This window comes from Pinus tabuliformis, chromosome 6, assembly GCF_031772625.1.
Source record: "Pinus tabuliformis cultivar Carrire ecotype Pingquan chromosome 6, CPIR1, whole genome shotgun sequence".
Taxonomy (NCBI): Eukaryota; Viridiplantae; Streptophyta; class Pinopsida; order Pinales; family Pinaceae; genus Pinus; species Pinus tabuliformis.
Genome location: NC_142292.1, coordinates 362272342 through 362290429, shown reverse-complemented (window position 1 = coordinate 362290429; position 18088 = coordinate 362272342). Strand labels below are relative to the sequence as shown.

Below are 18088 nucleotides of genomic sequence, written 5' to 3'. Positions count from 1 at the left end.
GGATGATCTTCTTTAAAATGAGAGAGCCTCTCAATAGAAAAGCGTGCCCCTTTTGATGAGGATGATTTGCTGCTTCCTCAGATGATCGTCTTCTAGGGCAAGGAGATGATGTTTTGAAGATGTCCATGCCTTATTGCCTTCAATATGATTTGCCTTCTTTTGTAGTGTAGATCAGGACTGATTATAGGGTTTCGACCTTTTTCAAGATGATTTGATCTTCGATTTTGAGGTGCTTTGAGCTTCATGGCTTTGTAGACATCTTGATGAGAGTCTTGGTGGCCTTTTGATGATGACTGTGGAGTCAAAAGTTCTTGCTATTGTAGATTGTCTCCTTGATTATGTAGACAAAAACCCTTGTTGTTGTAGACTGCTTGTTGTAGACTAATCCTTCAATCTTGACAAAGCCCTTCAACTTGCTTTGATGCCCTTCTTGAAAACTGATCCTTGTATGTCTCTTTTTGCTGCCCTTCCTTTGACTTCAACACCTTAGCTCTGATACCATGTTGAAGAATCTAGGGCAAATGTAGTTAATGAGATTCTTCTTGCATGATAACTATTTGTGAGTTATTTAACTTTACTTCTTAGCACAATCTTCGCTTGTTATTATTATTAGAGAGTGTCTTCTTAGTTCATCAAATAGATACCAAAAACAAAGAGACAAGAACACACGATGTTGGCTTTCTGCCAGGGCCAAAACCTCTCCCTCTTGGAGAGGAAAACCTGCACAAAATTCTTCTTATAGAGATTCCAATTGACGAATACCAAGACCATGACCCTTGACCTATTATGCCACTCCAAGACCAAGACATCAATCCTCTTCTTACTGCTGAGATAACACTGAGGCCATTACTGCACCATTGAGATCTTCATTACTACTGCAACACTATTACTGCACCTTCACTGAGATCATAACCGTGCGATCGTGTCTCCATTAAGATTGAGACCATATCTATGCTAAGATCATGACTGCACCTTCGAGACAAAGTGTGTTACTTTGAAACCTTCTCATCATAATTCTGTCGAGACTCTAACTTCATCTAGAGAGTAAGCTGAGAGAGTGTCACTTCATGATTCTCCTCTTTTCAAATATGCCGAGACTGTAACTGTATCTAGAGAGTAGGCCGAGAGAGTGTCACTTCATGATCCTCCTCTTTTAAAATATGTCGATACAGTAGTGCTGCTTTTGTGATCACTGAGACAGGGAGGAGGTCGAGATTATATTCCTTAAGACAATGAGGAGACCGACAACATTCATCTTGATAGTACCCATCCGAAGAACAAAGATTTCAAAGATTTTCCAGATCTTGAGATTGTGATTACTCACTGTAATCACCACCGAAACTTCAGAGACAACTGAGATTCTGTCTGCCTGTAATGCGGATACTCTCCACGCCTATATATAATAGTTAGTCTTGTATATAAGCCGACATAAGTGAGGGAATCGATGTGACTTCCTTTTGAGCCGACATGACTGTGATTTATCTTGTTTGGAGGCCGACTTCATCAAGAGTGATGATGCTTGTCTTTGGAGGGCATTTAGACTTTTTTGTAGACTTGAATACAATACACGTGCTCAAGAAGAGCTCTTTATTCATGACTTTGTGTTAATTTTAGGTAACAATGGTATGTTCTATGCTTAAGAGCAATTTACTTCAATTTCTTTATTAGCCCAATATGAATATCCAGTTTAGCAATCACATCAACATGATAGTAAAATGCAGATAGAACATAAACATAAACAGTAGAAGACAAGCCAAGGCAAGAGGACACAAGATGTGGCACCAGGGACAAACCCCACAGACAAACCCCAATGTGGGGAAACCCTTGATCAATTCTTCTTATATTCTTCAATAGTTCAGCAGAGAGAGAGATAGTACAAATTACAAATCTGATAATTTATGATAGCAGTAAGAAGCCCTAACCAGAAAAGTCAACGCTGGTAAAATAGGGTAGAATTCTTCCTCTAAATAGCTCGGTCAAACCCAGTCAACTTCGGCTTGCAATAGCAAGCCTAATCAGCCCAAAACAATTCAAAAAAGTCTAGTCAAAGACTGGTCAACAAAAGTCAAATTGCGACCAGACCTGGGGCAATCAACGCTGGTCAAATGAGAGGTCAAGTCACCTCTATTTCAGTGCCCAGATCCGTGGTCTGTTAAGGAGAAGATACCTCACTCAATCTGTAGTCAAAACAACAGTCTTGCAATTCGGTCAACGCAGTCAAACAACAGTCCTGCAATTCAGTCAACGCTGGTCAACACAGTCAAACATATCTCCTTCCTTCGCACGTGTGAGAGACAACTGCCCAGATTTGCGTACCCTATCAGATGAGGAGAGAGAGATGTGAGAAGATGAGATGATGATGAAATGACTTGAGGTCTCCTCCTTTTATATGCAACATTGAGGATGAGCTGGGGGATTGAATACCCGTTTTGCATGCTGGCCGACCTTAACAATTTGTCCATAATACAAATAAATTCATATCTTCATTTTTACATGTCGGAATCGAATGATTTTTAGATCAATCCTACACCTCTTGAAGAGAGGAATCCAAGAAAAATATTAGTGGTCATAAATAAGATGACCCATGTGGAGTTTGGCCCTAGTCGCCAATTTTAACGCTCCCTCTCAACTAGGGAGAACTCCATCTGCCAGTTGGTACTATCTCTGCCATCAATGCACTGCTCTGCTCTGTTCTGCAAAACTATGAAGAAGAAGAAGTGATTTAACAATGTATCATACCATTCTCTACTGACCCAAAGTCAGTCCCAGATAAAAGAGAGTGTCTCATACCACTCTTACTGACCCGAAGTCAGTTCCAATTGATCCCAGATCAATATTGGTCATCCTAGCATAGGGAGTACAATAGTATACGATGCATCCATTAGTAGTACTATAGTCCCTATCCTCATTTCCCTACTCATTGGCCAGATAAGAGGTACTTCCCATGAGTCCCAGACTGCATGGGTAGGATGTCTTAGTAGGAGAAGGATGAACCACTCATCTTGCCTACATGTCACCACAGGGTATCACAGGGGAAGGCTGAACCACTCACCTTGTACACAGCAAACCACTAGGGGAACGATGAACCACTCACCCTATGGTTGCTCATCGCTCCAAGAAATACCCTAAGCCCCTTGGAGCTCCTAGAGCTCAATGTCCATATCATACAGGACCCTCAGAAGAGAGTCTCTCCACGACTCTAAGTAGTTCTTGGAAGGCTAAGAACTTGACCTTCCCAGGGACTTTGTCAGAATATCGGTGACCTGCTAATCAGTCCCGATGTGATGGAGCCTTATTGCTTCAAGTTGTACCATATCTCGGACAGTGGTACCTGATATCTATGTGCTTGGAGCGATCATGAAACACGAGATTCTCTGATAATCGGATCCCACTCTGGTTGTCGCAAAGGATCGCGGTGGTATCCAACACATGTCCAAACAACTCACTGAAGAGTTTCCTCAACTAGAGAGCTTCACAGGAGGCCATACTAGCAGTTATGTATTTAGCCTCAGCGGTGCTCAAGGCAACCGATTTCTGCTTCTTGCTCATCTAGGATATCGAAGTAGAACCCAAAGAAAAACAACACCCAGAAGTGCTCTTGCGATCCACCACACTGCTATCCCAATCAACATCAGAATAACCATGCAACCTCACATCTCTAGCAGTGTATCTCAGTCCATGAGTGATTGTGCCTCGAAGATATCTCAGAAGATTCTTGGCACCAATCCAATGTATATGATGAGGCTTAACCATATATTGGCTCAACGTATTAACTACAAAACATATGTCCGGACGAGAGTTCACCAAGAACATTAGTGCTCCTATGAGTTGACGATACTCAGAGGCATTTCCCAATTCAAGTCCGGCAACACTACCACATAACTTCTTGAAGTTAAGTTCCATCGGGGTAGTCACAGGCTTGCAGTCCACCATCCCAAATCTTTCCAATATCTTCACAACATATTTTCCTTGAGATAGGAAAATTTCTCTTGGCTTTTGCTAGACCTCCAACCCTAGGAAGTAGTGCATCAGTCCTAGGTCCTTCATCTCAAATTCAGAAGCCAACTCCCTCTTACATTTGTGAATGAGAGGGTCTACACCTGTCAGAAAGAGGTCGTCCACATAAAGTACCAGTATGAGAGGTTTATCATTTTCAACCTTAAAGTAAAGGTTCAGATCGACTTCACTTCTAGTGAATCTTAGCTTCATCAGATAGCTATCAATCCTCTCATACCAAGCCCAGGGTGCTTGCTTCAAGCCATAGAGAGCTTTCTTCAACCTGCATACATGAGATTCTCGGTCATGAACCTCAAAACCCTCTGGTTGTTCCACATAGACTTCCTCTTTGATCAAACCATGCAAGAAGGCGGTCTTGACATCGATCTGATGTAATTTCCATCCTTGCAAGGCGGCAAGGGCTATGATTGAGCAGATGGTGTTGTATCGGGCAATAAGTGCAAATATCTCATCGTAATCTACATCTTCCTTTTGAGAGAAGCCTCAAGGAACAAAGCAAGCCTTGAACTTTTTTGCACTTCCATCAGCGCCATGCTTGATTTTGTAGAGCCACTTAGAGGTGACAACTGATTTGTCCTAGGGTCTATGGATCACATCCCAGACATCATTCTTCATTCATAGCATCCTTCCATACTTGTTGCTTCATGACTTGTTCAAATGATGAAGGCTTATTTTGAATGATAGTGTTCATGACGGTCAAGTATCCTTGATACCAATTCTGCTTCTTGCTATCATGGAAAGCTCCCCTTGGTGCAATATGTCTCTCGGCATCTTTGAGAGTCTCCCTAAGCCATGAGGGTCTCCTCTTGGAGGAGAAGGGTTCTTGGGGAGGAGGATCAATAGGATCCATGGGTTCATCAACATCAGGCATCATTTCGTCCTCTTTTTCACCCTGTTTTCCGGTGTCAGCTTCTTTGTCCTTCCTTGGGATAGGAAGGTTGTTGATCTTGCTGAGGGCCATATCTTCGTCAAAGGTGACATCATGACTTATCTCAACTTCCCTTTGACCAGCGACATAAATTCTATAATTTTTAGAATTTTCACTATAGCCCACAAAGATTCCTTTCTTCCCAGATGCACCCAATTTGCTTCTTTTCTCTTTCAGCACATGAAAATATACGGGACTTCCAAAAATTCTGAAATTAGAGACATCGGGTTTCTTACCAGTGAACATTTCTTCGGAGTCTTGGAGTCCAATGCTTGATGAGGGCATCGGTTCTGAACATACACATCGATATTTGTAGCTTCGGCCCATAGAAACTTTGGAAGCCCTTGATCATGAAGCATGGCACGCACAACTTCTATCATAGTACGATTCTTCCTTTCAGCCACACCATTCTGCTCGGGAGTGTATGGTGTTGTGGTCTCCCTCTGAATGCCAGCGTCTTTGCAATAATCATGGAATTCATTTGATTCGTACTTAGTCCCATTATTAGTCCTCAATATCTTGATTTTCTTCTCAGATTGGTTTTCGATCATGGCTTTGAAGTGACGGAACCAGGTGAACACTTCATCCTTCTTTTTCAAGAAGTAGATCTAGGTCTTGCGAGAATAGTCATCTGTAAAGGTGAGATAATATAAGTGTCCTCCCAAAGAGTTTACGGGCATCATACCAGATATGTCGGAGTGGATCAATTGCAATATATCTATGGTCTTGCTATTACTAGTGGGGAATGGTCCCCTCGTAAGTTTTTCTTCGTCACATCCCTGACATACACCTTCATGCTCTACTTTGAACTTGGGCATACCTGTTACCATCTGTCTCACATCGAGAAGAGCCTTATAATGAAGATGGGCAAACCCTCGGTGCCATAGTTCAGATTGTAGAGATGTGTCGCAAGACATAGCGCCCAATGGACTTCCTCCAACTTGATACAATGTGTCAACCCTAAACCCAAGAGTAGAAGCATCTTTACAATTCTTTTTCCAAACACGTACCTTTCCATCGAGGAATGCCACCTTGTATCCTTTGTCTTCCATTGCCGAAATGGACATCAGGTTCTTCTTGAGATCAGGTACATATAAAACTTCTTGTAAATGAATAGTGTTACCTTGATTCAATTGAAGGGTAACATTCCCTACTCCCTTTACGGGAACATGATAGGTGGCATCGTCTCCAAGGATAATCTCCAAGTTTGTCTCCTTCTCTATCAGATTAGAGAGAGCTTCCTTGTATCCGGTGAAGTGCCTTGAGGCACCACTATCAATTAGCCAATTCCCCAAAGTGTCCAGTGGCGAGGTACTGGAGAGGGCCGATATAAGATAATATTCCTTTTGCTTATTGTTAACAACATTTGATTCTTCATACCTAGAGTTCCTTTCTTTCTTGGAGGGTTGACCATTTCCTTGATGTCCCACATTCCTTTTTCCTTTGCCATTGAACTTGCCATTCCTTTGATTGTTGTGGTTGAAGTTACCCCTAGAATGATTGTGATCATCATCATGTGATGTGTCCCTTCTATTTGGACACTCCCTTGCATAGTGGCCAAACTTGTTGCAAACAAGACACCCGCCCTTCCTTCCACCTTTAGGTCAAGGCTTTCCATTGAAATGACCTTTAGACCTTGAATTATTTGTCCTTTCGGCATGAGCAGAGAAAGTAGTGGGGTTGCTTCTATTAGAAGGCATTTCTTGCTCCACCATTCTTGTTTCTTCTTGAATGCATCTCAACATCAATTCTTCAAATCCTAGAATTCGATCATTATTGAGAATAGTGGTTCTAAATATATACCACTCGGGTGGGAGTCCTCCAAGGGTAGTGATAATAAGTTCCCTGTGAGGAATGACCTCTCCAATCGAAAGTAGATCATTCTTGATCTCAGTGATCCTTAAGAAGTAGGATTGGATATCCTTGTCCTTGCCCTTCTTAATATCCTTAAACTCATTTTTGAAAAATAGAATTTGATTAGCATCACTAACCTTGAACATGCTGACCAACCTGTCGTAGATCTCCTTGGAGGTGTTCAAATCAGAGATGTAGGCCACTAGATGCTTGTTAATGGAATCTATGATAATCTTCTTCGCTTTGACTTCAGCGTTATTGTATTTGATCTTTGCAGTAGCCGGTGCATTTGAAGGAGGCTCAGGGATTTTACCCTTCACATAATCCAACACTTTTTGTTCTTCCAAGGTCAAATCAAGAGACATCTTCCATCCATGATAGTCAGATTTTTGATGGAGGTTGTCTTTAGCGGGGAAGTGGGATGAGGAACCCATTGAGCCTTTTGTCCTTGTCCAATCGTCTTTGGTGATTGCTCTTTCACTCTTGCTTGGGCTTTGTCTCCACCTCAACTCCGATACCATGTTAATTTTAGGTAACAATGGTATGTTCTATGCTTAAGAGCAATTTACTTCAATTTCTTTATTAGCCTAATATCAATATCCACTTTAGCAATCACATCAGCATGATAGTAAAATGCAGATAGAACATAAACATAAACAATAGAAGACAAGCCAAGACAAGAGGACACAAGATGTGGCACCAACCAGGGACAAACCCCAATGTGGGGAAACCCTTGATCAATTCTTCTTATATTCTTCAATAGTTCAGCAGAGAGAGAGATAACACAAATTACAAACCTGATAATTTAAGCAGCAAGAAGCCCTAACCAGAAAAGTCAATGCTGGTCAAACAGGGCAGAATTCTTCCTCTAAACAGCTCGGTCAAACCCAATCAGCTTTGGCCTCCAACAGCAAGCCTAATCAGCCCAAACAGTTTGAAAAAGTCCAGTCAAAGACTTGTCAAGGAAAGTCAAACTGAAGCCAGACCTAGGGCAGTCAACGCTGGATAAATGAGAGGTCATATCACCTCGATTTCGGTGCCCAGATCTGCGGCCTGCTAAGGAGAAGATACCTCACCCAATCCACAGTCAAAACATGTCAACACTAGAGGTCAACGCAGTCAAACAGCAGTCCTGCAGTTTGGTCAACGCTGGTCAACACAGTCAAACAGATCCTCCTTCCTTTGCACGTGTGAGAGACAGCTGCCCAGATTTGTGTATGCAATCAGATGAGGAGAGAGAGATGCGAGAAGATGAGATGATGATGAAATGACTTGAGGTCTCCTCCTTTTTATATGCAACGTTGAGGATGAGCTGGGGGTTTGAATACCTGTTTTGCTTGCTGGCTGACCTTGACAATTTGTCCATAATATAAATAAATTCATATCTTCAGTTTTGCATGTCGGAATCGGATGATCAATCCTACACCTCTAAGAGAGAGGAATCCAAGAAAAATATCAGCTGTCATAAATAGGATGACCCATGTCGAGTTTGGCCCTAGTTGCCAATTTTAACACTTTGACTCTTTGATCTTTAAATATAAATCTTAAGGCTCTCAATGGGAGCCATCTATAAAATAAACCTCTTGCTCATGAAACCCATGCAGCAAGGCATAATAACAAATTCATTTTCTTGTTTACAAAAATCATAATTACAATGTCATGAAGACCGAACCTAGTTACACTTTCTTCAACAACTGAGCCACTCGCGTTCAAGAGAAAATCACTCTCTCGTGATGACTTGCTCACACACTTGTGCTCTTCATTGTTTCTTGATTTCCAGTGCTAGCCTCCATTTATAATTTTCATTGAGTCCAAATCTCTAACCCCAATCTCCTCTCTAGAAACATCTTGAACCTTCCTTCTAGAAACATCTTGAAGATCAACGGTTGAGAATATTTCTAAGTCACTTAAATAATTAAATTATTTATCCTTAGAAAATAATCTGATAGTCCACAATAATTAATTGACTTTAATTATTGTAATTTCCCAAGTTAAACTTCGGAAAGAGGACATAAATCACTAGAAGAGGCAAACAAGTCTTCTACATGCTAAGACACCAAGCAATTGTAGAAGACCTTCCTATGCTACTCACATCAACATTCCCTGCTCGTTCATGAGATGCTTTGCTGCCAAAAGACTTTGATAGACAGATCCCTTTTCATTGTAAATTCAAGGTCCATCGCCCCTTATTTCTAGCCTCTTGATGTCTGCTCCAACACTAGTTTTGTGAGGTAATGTAGGTGTTGGATCACATAGTCAATGATTAACGAGAATTTCATTACACTTCTTCTCAGCCTTAATGTTAGAAGAGCTGAAGGTTAACTTTGTCGCTGGTTTATGCTTCTTCCTTGGTGCCCATTGGACCTTCTTCCATTTTGTTCTTTTGGGTTTTTTATGATTTTATGTTATCCATTTCAGTATTTGCTTTATGCTTTCCTATATCTTTTCAGCTCTGATCGAGATGCCTTGCCAGTCCCATTGCTTATCTATTGGTGTACTTGTTATAGTCACACTGGCTATCTGTGGCTGTCATGGGACTTTAATATTTCAGTTAAGAGAAATCAATTTAAATATTGGTTCATTGTAATCAACTATAAAATATAAAATTTTCTAAATATGAACTTCAAAAGTGTCAATTACATTGTCTAATAGAAATTGTCTCCATGATGCCCACACGTCACTGACAATAGTGGTACATAGAGCTCCCTTCACCTGCCATGGTTGCTGAAGAAGAATGAAGTATGAGGCCAATTGATGTCAGCTGGCTTTATCATTTACTTGCTTGTAAACTTGCAGCAAATGGCTCTAGACAATGAATTGTTATATATAAACACCTAATCCTTTCATCAATCCTCAACCAACTTGGCAATCCATTCAAATTTGCAACATTATTGAATGCAGTATGAGTCTTAATTTATGCCTTTACTCTTTTTGCACTTATCGCACCTGCAACTTTGCAAATGGATTCCACATCTATGATAAACTGCAGAACAATGGACATCCCACCCCATAAATGCCTACACATGACTGCTTCCTCAAGAAAGTATATTTTCTTTTTTCTCGTCTTAAATAATCAATCAGCCACGAAACAGGGCCCTGGTGTTGAAGTTGATCTTCAAAAGTGAAAGGGTTTTGGGTCTCCATTGAATCCATAGCAATGGAACCATCGTCTATACTCCATGAAATCTTCAATGGTTTCTATAATCTTATCGAGCTGAGCTTTCCTCTTGTCAACTAGGATGGTGTTAATCCTTTCCTGATTGTTATCCTGAGGTTAGTAATGCTGTTTAGCCTGTGTGCTCTTTAGGGTGAGGATTTGTTCTCAAGATATGGCATCTGAAGCTGAAGCATGTACTGTCTAGAAAAACAATTTGAATTTAGAACACTTCTCTTGTTGATTTTAGTGTCGTATGGCTTCTGATTTTTTTTCCTCGGGGTCTCAGCATATCCAGGATGAGGCAAGGATTATGGTATTTGAGTATGCTAGCTCGTTAAATTTGTGCAGTGAATTATTTTATCCAGTTACTTGTTTATTAAGAGTTTACAACCATATATGAGGAAAGATGTGGGTTTGTTGCCTTTTGGTTTTGTTCTCATGGATCTGGTAGATCAAATGGATACTCATACAACCATATATACATAGTCATTAAAGTGTAATTTTGCTTGCAGGAACGAACAAACTGGACGAATGAGGACACTCTAAATGATAATCTTGGACATGGTACTTTTGTTGCAGGAGTGATTGCTAGTCAAGATATGCAATGCCTTGGGTTTTCTCCAGATTCTGAAATATATGCGTTCCGTGTGTTTACTGATGCACAGGTAATTGATGACTTAGCTGAAGCAATACGACTGACCATGACTGTTCTTTCGAATATATAGTCAGCGTATTTACAGTAATTAAAATGCTTTTTTGATACCTAGGACGTATCCCACATTGTACTTTTTTTGATGGGTGTACTTTTCAGTCCCATTGACCTACTTTTCTGCTCATTTACTCTTTTCCTCAGAAAAAGATCTTAATTTCATCTAATAAACAAAATCACATTTTGCAGATGCTTACAGCATTTCATGTTTCCAAAAAAAGGAAACCCAAATCACAAAATACATAAAAACTGCCTTATCATCATTACCAGTCTGACCAAAACCATAATCAGATTCATATAGATCCCTAAAAAGGCAAAAAGTGGCCCACAAATCTTAGCAGAAACATAGTCAACTATAAACTGTCTCCAAACCGTACCTTCTGACCAACTAACAAAAACCCATCTCTTCAAATGACTAAACATGTTCAAGTATAGCAACAAATTATTTATAACTGTTCAAAACATCCACCAGCTGACAGTCAGAAAAAAGACAGAACAAAATCAGATGGCTGTCCCTCCACAAACTCCCTTTGCACAGGCCTTGCTGTGCAATGCTGAACTCTGGAAGACCAGTGACAATCTCCCTTGGGATCGGCAATGCACCGTAGTGCAAGTGTCCCCATGCTCCTGTGCCATAGGTCACACAGGTTGTCATTTTCATGTACCAATGCCTGGACAGGTTTGCCTGTTAACCTGTATATGTTGCTTTCTCTAACCCCAATAACCACTGCTGTGTCTAGGCTAGAATCCTCTGGATGAATGACCACCTGCCCATTCTTGAAAATGGCCTCATATCCTCTTTCCGCAATCACTGAGACAGAGAGCAAGTCCTTCTTCAGCCCTAGTACAAATAGCATGTCCTTGGCTTCTGATGTCCCTCCTGCTGGAACTTAATAGTTCCAACCCCCTTTACTGCATATGTGGAATCATTACCAAGCTCCACAGATAAATCTGAGTCACTCTTTTGTCAGAGTGCTCACTGTCCAAGTACCAACCACTCCTTGTGGTGGTGCTGGTAGATAGACAAGAGACAAATGAGAAGTCCTCGAAATTCGCTGCAAACCCAACAAGCTGAACATCCACTGGTGTTGCTGTTTCATGCCTCTTCGCCTTCCCCTTCTCCTTCTCCGGACATTGTGATGCATAGTTCCCACTCTTGTGGTAGATGAAGCATTTGAGCTTGCTCAAGTCCTTCCTCGCTGAGAGGTTTCACCCTCACTATTACCCTTGGAACCTGCCCTTCTTGGCTATACTAGCCAGGGCTAGGTTCTCCTCTCCATCTCACTGGTGGTTGGCTTTAGACTCCTCTTGAGTCTCTTCCTGGACGCCATGCGAGCTCTGAGACACTCCCCTTTCTGGATAAATAAATAATATATGAATGTATGAGTAAAAATGATATGATAAACAAATGAGTGCCCCATATATATACCTAGGTGAGAGTGCCCTTTCATTAAGAGTCATGTCCTTTCATTATTACTAATTATACATATTAATTATTGTTTGTATTATTTTATAGATATTTATGTTTATAGCAGCTGGCCACTTTGTCACTTATTTTAATCTCATTTTTCTTTTGTGACTTTTATCTATGGTTCATGGAATTGCTTTAATTATATGATGTACATTTTCCCCTTATGAGTTGGTCATGAGATAAGTCACGGGGGCTCATTAGGAGGAGTTCATAAGGAAGTCCTTGTTAGGATGTTGTGATTACTTGGTTAATAGTTGTCTTATCGATACTCCCCATATTGTACTTCCGAAGTCAAGCAAGTATCCACAATGAATATCACCATACTTATAAGCTAAGTCACATGACATGAGGACATGGACACAGAGGACACGTAAATACTAGTATTTGACACGAGACACGATGACCCCAGAAACAAGACACGGGGGACACGTTATATATATATATATATATAAATAATACTGAAATATAGTGTCCAATCCATATTTTTTAGAAATTAGAACATCTACAGATATGAATCATGGTGATATCTATTTAAAAATTTAGTATTTACAATTTTAGAACTAGTTAGTTTATTAATTTAATACATCAATGATGTTCATAGTTCAATTTTCATTGTTCATGTTATTAACAATTGTTCAAGCACATAAGAAACTAAAAATTTAGAACTATCATGATTGATAAAATAAAACTAGAAATTTGGAAGTAGAACCTAGATATTAAAACCATAAATTGCAGATTTTCCATTAAGTCATCAAAATTAAAATGTATTACATAGATACAAAGGGAATTCCACTGGAAAATACAAAATAGAGTAGATGCAAAATAGGTAGCAATATCATAGCTTGTCACTGTTGTCAGTGGTACTTCAAAATCAAAATGTATTACATAGATACCGAGGGAATGCCACTAGAAGATACAAAATAGACTAAATACAAAACAAGTAGCAATATCATAGCTCGTCACTATCGTCAATGGTACTGGTCACGACTCTATAAATAGTCTAGTTCCTCCACGTCATAATCACCATCAATGCCACTACCATCTAATTCTGCTCCATCCTCCTCTATGCCCAGTCCAAGATTTGTTGCTGCATTTGTTGGTATGGAGGATGACCCCTCAAGAGACTCATCATCAAAAGTGACTGGCTCTAGCACTGGGTCATTAAGATCCATGTTGGCTACGCCAACTCTATATTGTCGTCCAAACCCATATCATCTAGAAACACATCCCGCATCTTTGTCTTTCCCTTCAACCACTCCGCCCTTTGCCTGTAAATAAGACGAATCTTGGTGTGATCATTTTAAAACTATATAGATTCCCATATGTGCTCCAATTCCTCTCACAACAAGAGGATGAAGTAACTTGAGAGAGGTCCCTCAAGGCTAACTATTGTAGAATAGGGCATGTTGCCTGATGAGTTGCCCACTAAGCATAAGCATCTTTGATCTCCCTATCTCCAAGTACATCATACTCCCAAATCTCCTAGTGCCAGTGCAGAACTCTACAACGCCTTCTTTAGCCTCAAGAAAAGATGCTCTATCCTGAAATATCCTTCTGAATGCTTCCTTCCTCCCCTGTGAAATCTCTCACATCCATGTGATGAGGGTATCTGTGCGAGGTCCCATCACGGAGCCACTCTTCACTGTAGTACTTGTGTTAAAATTGGCAACTAGGGCCAACTTCCACCTTAGGACAACTCATGTGATGGAGATGATTATTGCATTGGACTCCTCTTTTCGAGAGGTACAATTTTGATATAAAGATGATCTCATTCTGACAAGCAGAAATGGAATTTTGAATTTATTCTTTCTCATGGACAAATTGTCAAGGTCAGCCTCAGTCAAATGTAGGCTCAAGAAGCCCAATGGATGTGTCTCCTCACCCTCAACGAAGCGTATAAATAGAACTGACCCTTCTCTCATTTGGACATCACTCATCTCATCATATCTTCTTGTCTCTCCTCTCTTGATTGGTTCATACAACTTGGAGGCTCTCTACTTTCGCACATGTGGAGGAAGGCAGATTTTTGGATTGGTTTTGGAGGCCGAAAATTTTAGGTATTAGGGCATGCGTTCACCAACATTGACTTGGGGTATTTGACCAACGTTGACTTCTATTTTGTGGGGAGAATTTCGATCTCTGTAGGCCGCATTCTTTGGCACAAATTTTGAGGTGATTGGGCACTGTTTGACCAAGTTGACTGTTGCATTGAATTTTTGGTTTGATCGCAGAATTAGAACAAACATTGACTGGGTTGACCGAGCTCGTTTTGGGTTGACTTTGACTCCTTTGGCAGGCCACATTCTTCTGCTGTTGACTGAGTTGCTTGGAGGACGTTTTGGGGCAACTTTGACCACTGTTGACTTTTTGGTTAGGGCTGCATTGGCTGCTGATTTGGCAAAACTGTTTTGGGCTTGTATTTATGATATTTACTCTCTCTCTCTCTGCTGAACTATTGAAGAATAATAAGAAGATTTGATCAAAGGGTTTCCCCACATTGGGGTTTGTCCCTGACATTCACCACATCTTGTGTCCTTTTGTCTTGGCTTGTCTTCGACATACGTTTTTATGTTCTATCTGCATTTACTGCCAATGTGTATAAGTTAATGTGATTCCTATTGAAGATAGTTGGAAATTGTCATTGGGCTGATAAGGAATATTGAAGTAATTTGTGCTAAAGCATAGAACATACCATTTAAAATTAACATGGAACTTTAGCTTAGGTGAAGACAAAGCCCAAGCAAGAGTGAAGCAAAGCAATCACTAAGGGAAGCTATTGGACAAGGACTTGGAACTAGTCCCAATGACGACTACATCTTTCTTCAAATTTGAGGACAAGGTTAAGGACAAATCTGACTATCATGCATGGAAGATGACTTTGGATTTGACATTAGAAGAAAATGATGCCATGGACTATGTCAAAGGAAGAATAACAGAGCCTCCTTCAAATGCATCCGCTGCTGCACAAACCAAGTATAAGAAAGGTGAGGTTAAAGCTAAGAAGATTATTGTTGATTCTATTCATAAGCCTTTGGTTGCCTATATTTCTGATTTGGAAACATCTAAGGAGATGTATGAAAAGCTGGTTGGGATGTTCAAAGTAAACAATACAAATAAAATTCTCTTTCTAAAGAATAAGCTGAAAGATATCAAGATGGATAGAGGAGAGTCCATCCAATCCTACTTCATGAGGATTACTGAGATCAAGAATGATCTCCTATCTATTGGTGAAGTCATTGGTGACAGAGAGCTCTTTCTTATTGCACTTGGAGGCCTTACAAGAGATTGGGATGTGTTTAACACTACCATCCTCAACAATGACAAGATTCCGGGATTTGATGAACTATTGGCCAGACGCACTCAAGAAGAAATAAGGATGATGGAAAGAGACAAGTCCTCAAATGGAAACAATCCTACCGCCTTCGCCTCTCATTCTAAGAGAAGGAACAATGTTGGTCCAAGGAATCAAGGACAAGGGTTCAAGCTGGGATTCAAAGAAGGAAGAAAAGGAAGATGCTTCAATTGTAACAGGTTTGTCCACTTCGCTAGAGAGTGTCCTCACAAGAAAGATACTCCAAGAGATGATGACAACAATAACAACAACTTCAAAGGCAATGGCAATCAAAGGAACAACAGGTTCAATAACAAAGGAAAGAGGAATGCTCCCGCTGCTCGAAATGGAAATGGTCGTCCTCCCAAGAAGTCAAGAAACTCCAGGTATGAAGAAGTTAATGTTGTAAAGCAAAAATAATTTTATCTTATTTCTTCCCTCTCCACCGCCTCTCCTTCGGATACATTGGACCATTGGTTGATTGATAGTGGTGCCTCAAGGCACTTCAATGGGTACAAAGAAGCTCTCTCAAACTTGGTTGAAAAGAAGACAAATATGGAGATTATACTTGGGGATAATGCCACTTATCCCGTGAAAGGAATTAGGACTGTTACTCTTCACTTAAATCAAGGTCAAACTCTTCATTTGCAAGAAGTTCTATATGTACTTGATTTGAAAAAGAACTTGGTCTCTATTTCTGCGATTGAAGACAAAGGTTTCAAGGTGACATTCATTGATGGGAAGGTTCGAGTTTGGCAAAGGAACCCAAGAGATGCATTCACTCTTGGATTCAGGGTTGAAAGTCTCTATCAGGTTGGAGGAAGTCCATTGGGAGCAATAACTTGTGACACCTCTCTTCAATCTAAATTATGGCACTAGAGATTTGCTCACCTTTATTTCAAGGCCTTAACCCAATGTAAGGAAGATGGTCACAGGGATGCCCAAATTCAACTTAAATCATGAAGGTGTTTGTCAGGGATGTGAAGCTGGAAAACATACACCATTCCCCTCAAGTGAGACTCAAACCATTGATATTCTTCAAATGATCCATTCTGATTTATCAGGTATGTTGCCCATGACATCTTTGGGTGGGTATTTGTATTATGCTATTTTTGTGGATGTCTTCTCTCACAAAACATGGATCTACTTCTTAAAGAAGAAGGATGAAGTATCCAAATGGTTCAGCTCCTTCAAAGTCTTGGTCAAGAATCTAATAGGGAAGAAGATCAAAATATTGAGGACCGATAATGGTACCGAATATGAGTCAAATGAATTCAAAGACTATTGTAGAGAAGCTGGCATTAAGAGGGAGACTACTACCGCATATACTCCCGAAGAAAATGGTGTTGCCGAAAGGAAGAATCGTAATATCATAGAAGCCACCTGTGTTATGCTTCATGATCACGATCTTCTGTGTGAATATTCTATTACTGCAACAACTGATTTATTTTACTTATTTTCCAATAAGTTATTTCCGAAATCCCTTAAGTAAATATCAAAATAAATTCTACTGCAGATATCACACCATTATACAGAAACAAATACATGCACAATAATCAAACACATCAACACAATAATTCTTGGACAATTGTCCCTGGAAAAACCCAATGTGGGAAAACCGGTGCAACAGAGGAGGATTTTATTAATCAGCTTTTCTTGAGTACAACTAGTGTGCGAAACTGGCTCACCCAACAGAGATAACCACCCGACAGTAATACCATAAAATCCTCTGGCGCTTCCCCTAGTCTCAGCGTCAGTCCAACGTCAGTCCAGCTAGTTAATATTAATTATTTTAATATTTCTCTAACTGGGTGGAATTTCCTCAAACCATTTTTGGGTTTTGGATATTTCATGTGCTTTAGCCTCCACCAATTCTCATGGCTAGAGCACATTCGATGCTTCCCCAAATCAACACTCCCTCTTAGCGAGGAATGTGCTCTAGTAATGCTCCATAACTGAGCATCACCCTCATCATCTGGCATCGGTACCTGTGCTAATTTTTGGCCTTGCTGCCCAACATTCTCTGCACTGCTGCCTCCTGTACTGTTACCCATGGCTTTACCACTGCCACTGCTACATCTGTACTGCAACTCCCTCCGCATACATGCTACTGCTGGTCCTTTCTCCCAACACTGCATCTGCACTGCAGCGCTCTCTCATCATGCTGCCCATTGCACTACCACTGCTACTGCTACACTGCAACTAGTTACTGAGACGATGATAACTGATCTACGCAATTACTGACATCCTTGTTAGGCTAGAAACCCCCCTGATGCTGAAGCTCTCTTTGCTGCTATCCTGTGCTCCCTTTGCTGCCTTTGCGTTGATGCAACAACTCTGTGCCTCTCGTACCGTTGCAAACACCTCTGTGCCTTCCTACATTGCTGCCACCTCCTTTGTGCCTCTCGCACTACTGCAACCCCCAATGCATTGCTACAGATCCCTGCACTCAAGCACTTTCTGCCGCTCCATCCGTATCTGCTTCTACCGACATCTGCCATCTTGCTATTGTCACGTCGTGTTAAAATTTGCAACTAGGGCCAAACTCCATGTGGGTCATCTTATTAATGGAAGCTGATATTTTTCTTGGATCCCTCTCATCGAGAGGTGTAGGATTGATC

At 40.6% G+C, this 18088-nt stretch overlaps 1 protein-coding gene across 1 annotated transcript in view; it reads left to right on the top strand.

Annotated features, from left to right (window-relative positions):
• Nucleotides 1-18088, top strand: part of LOC149258799 (subtilisin-like protease SBT6.1) — a 327819-nt gene that overhangs the window by 78136 nt on the left and 231595 nt on the right. Inside the window, 1 exon segment of the mRNA XM_089416280.1 lies at nt 10469-10621. Coding sequence (XP_089272406.1) covers nt 10469-10621 — 153 coding nt within the window.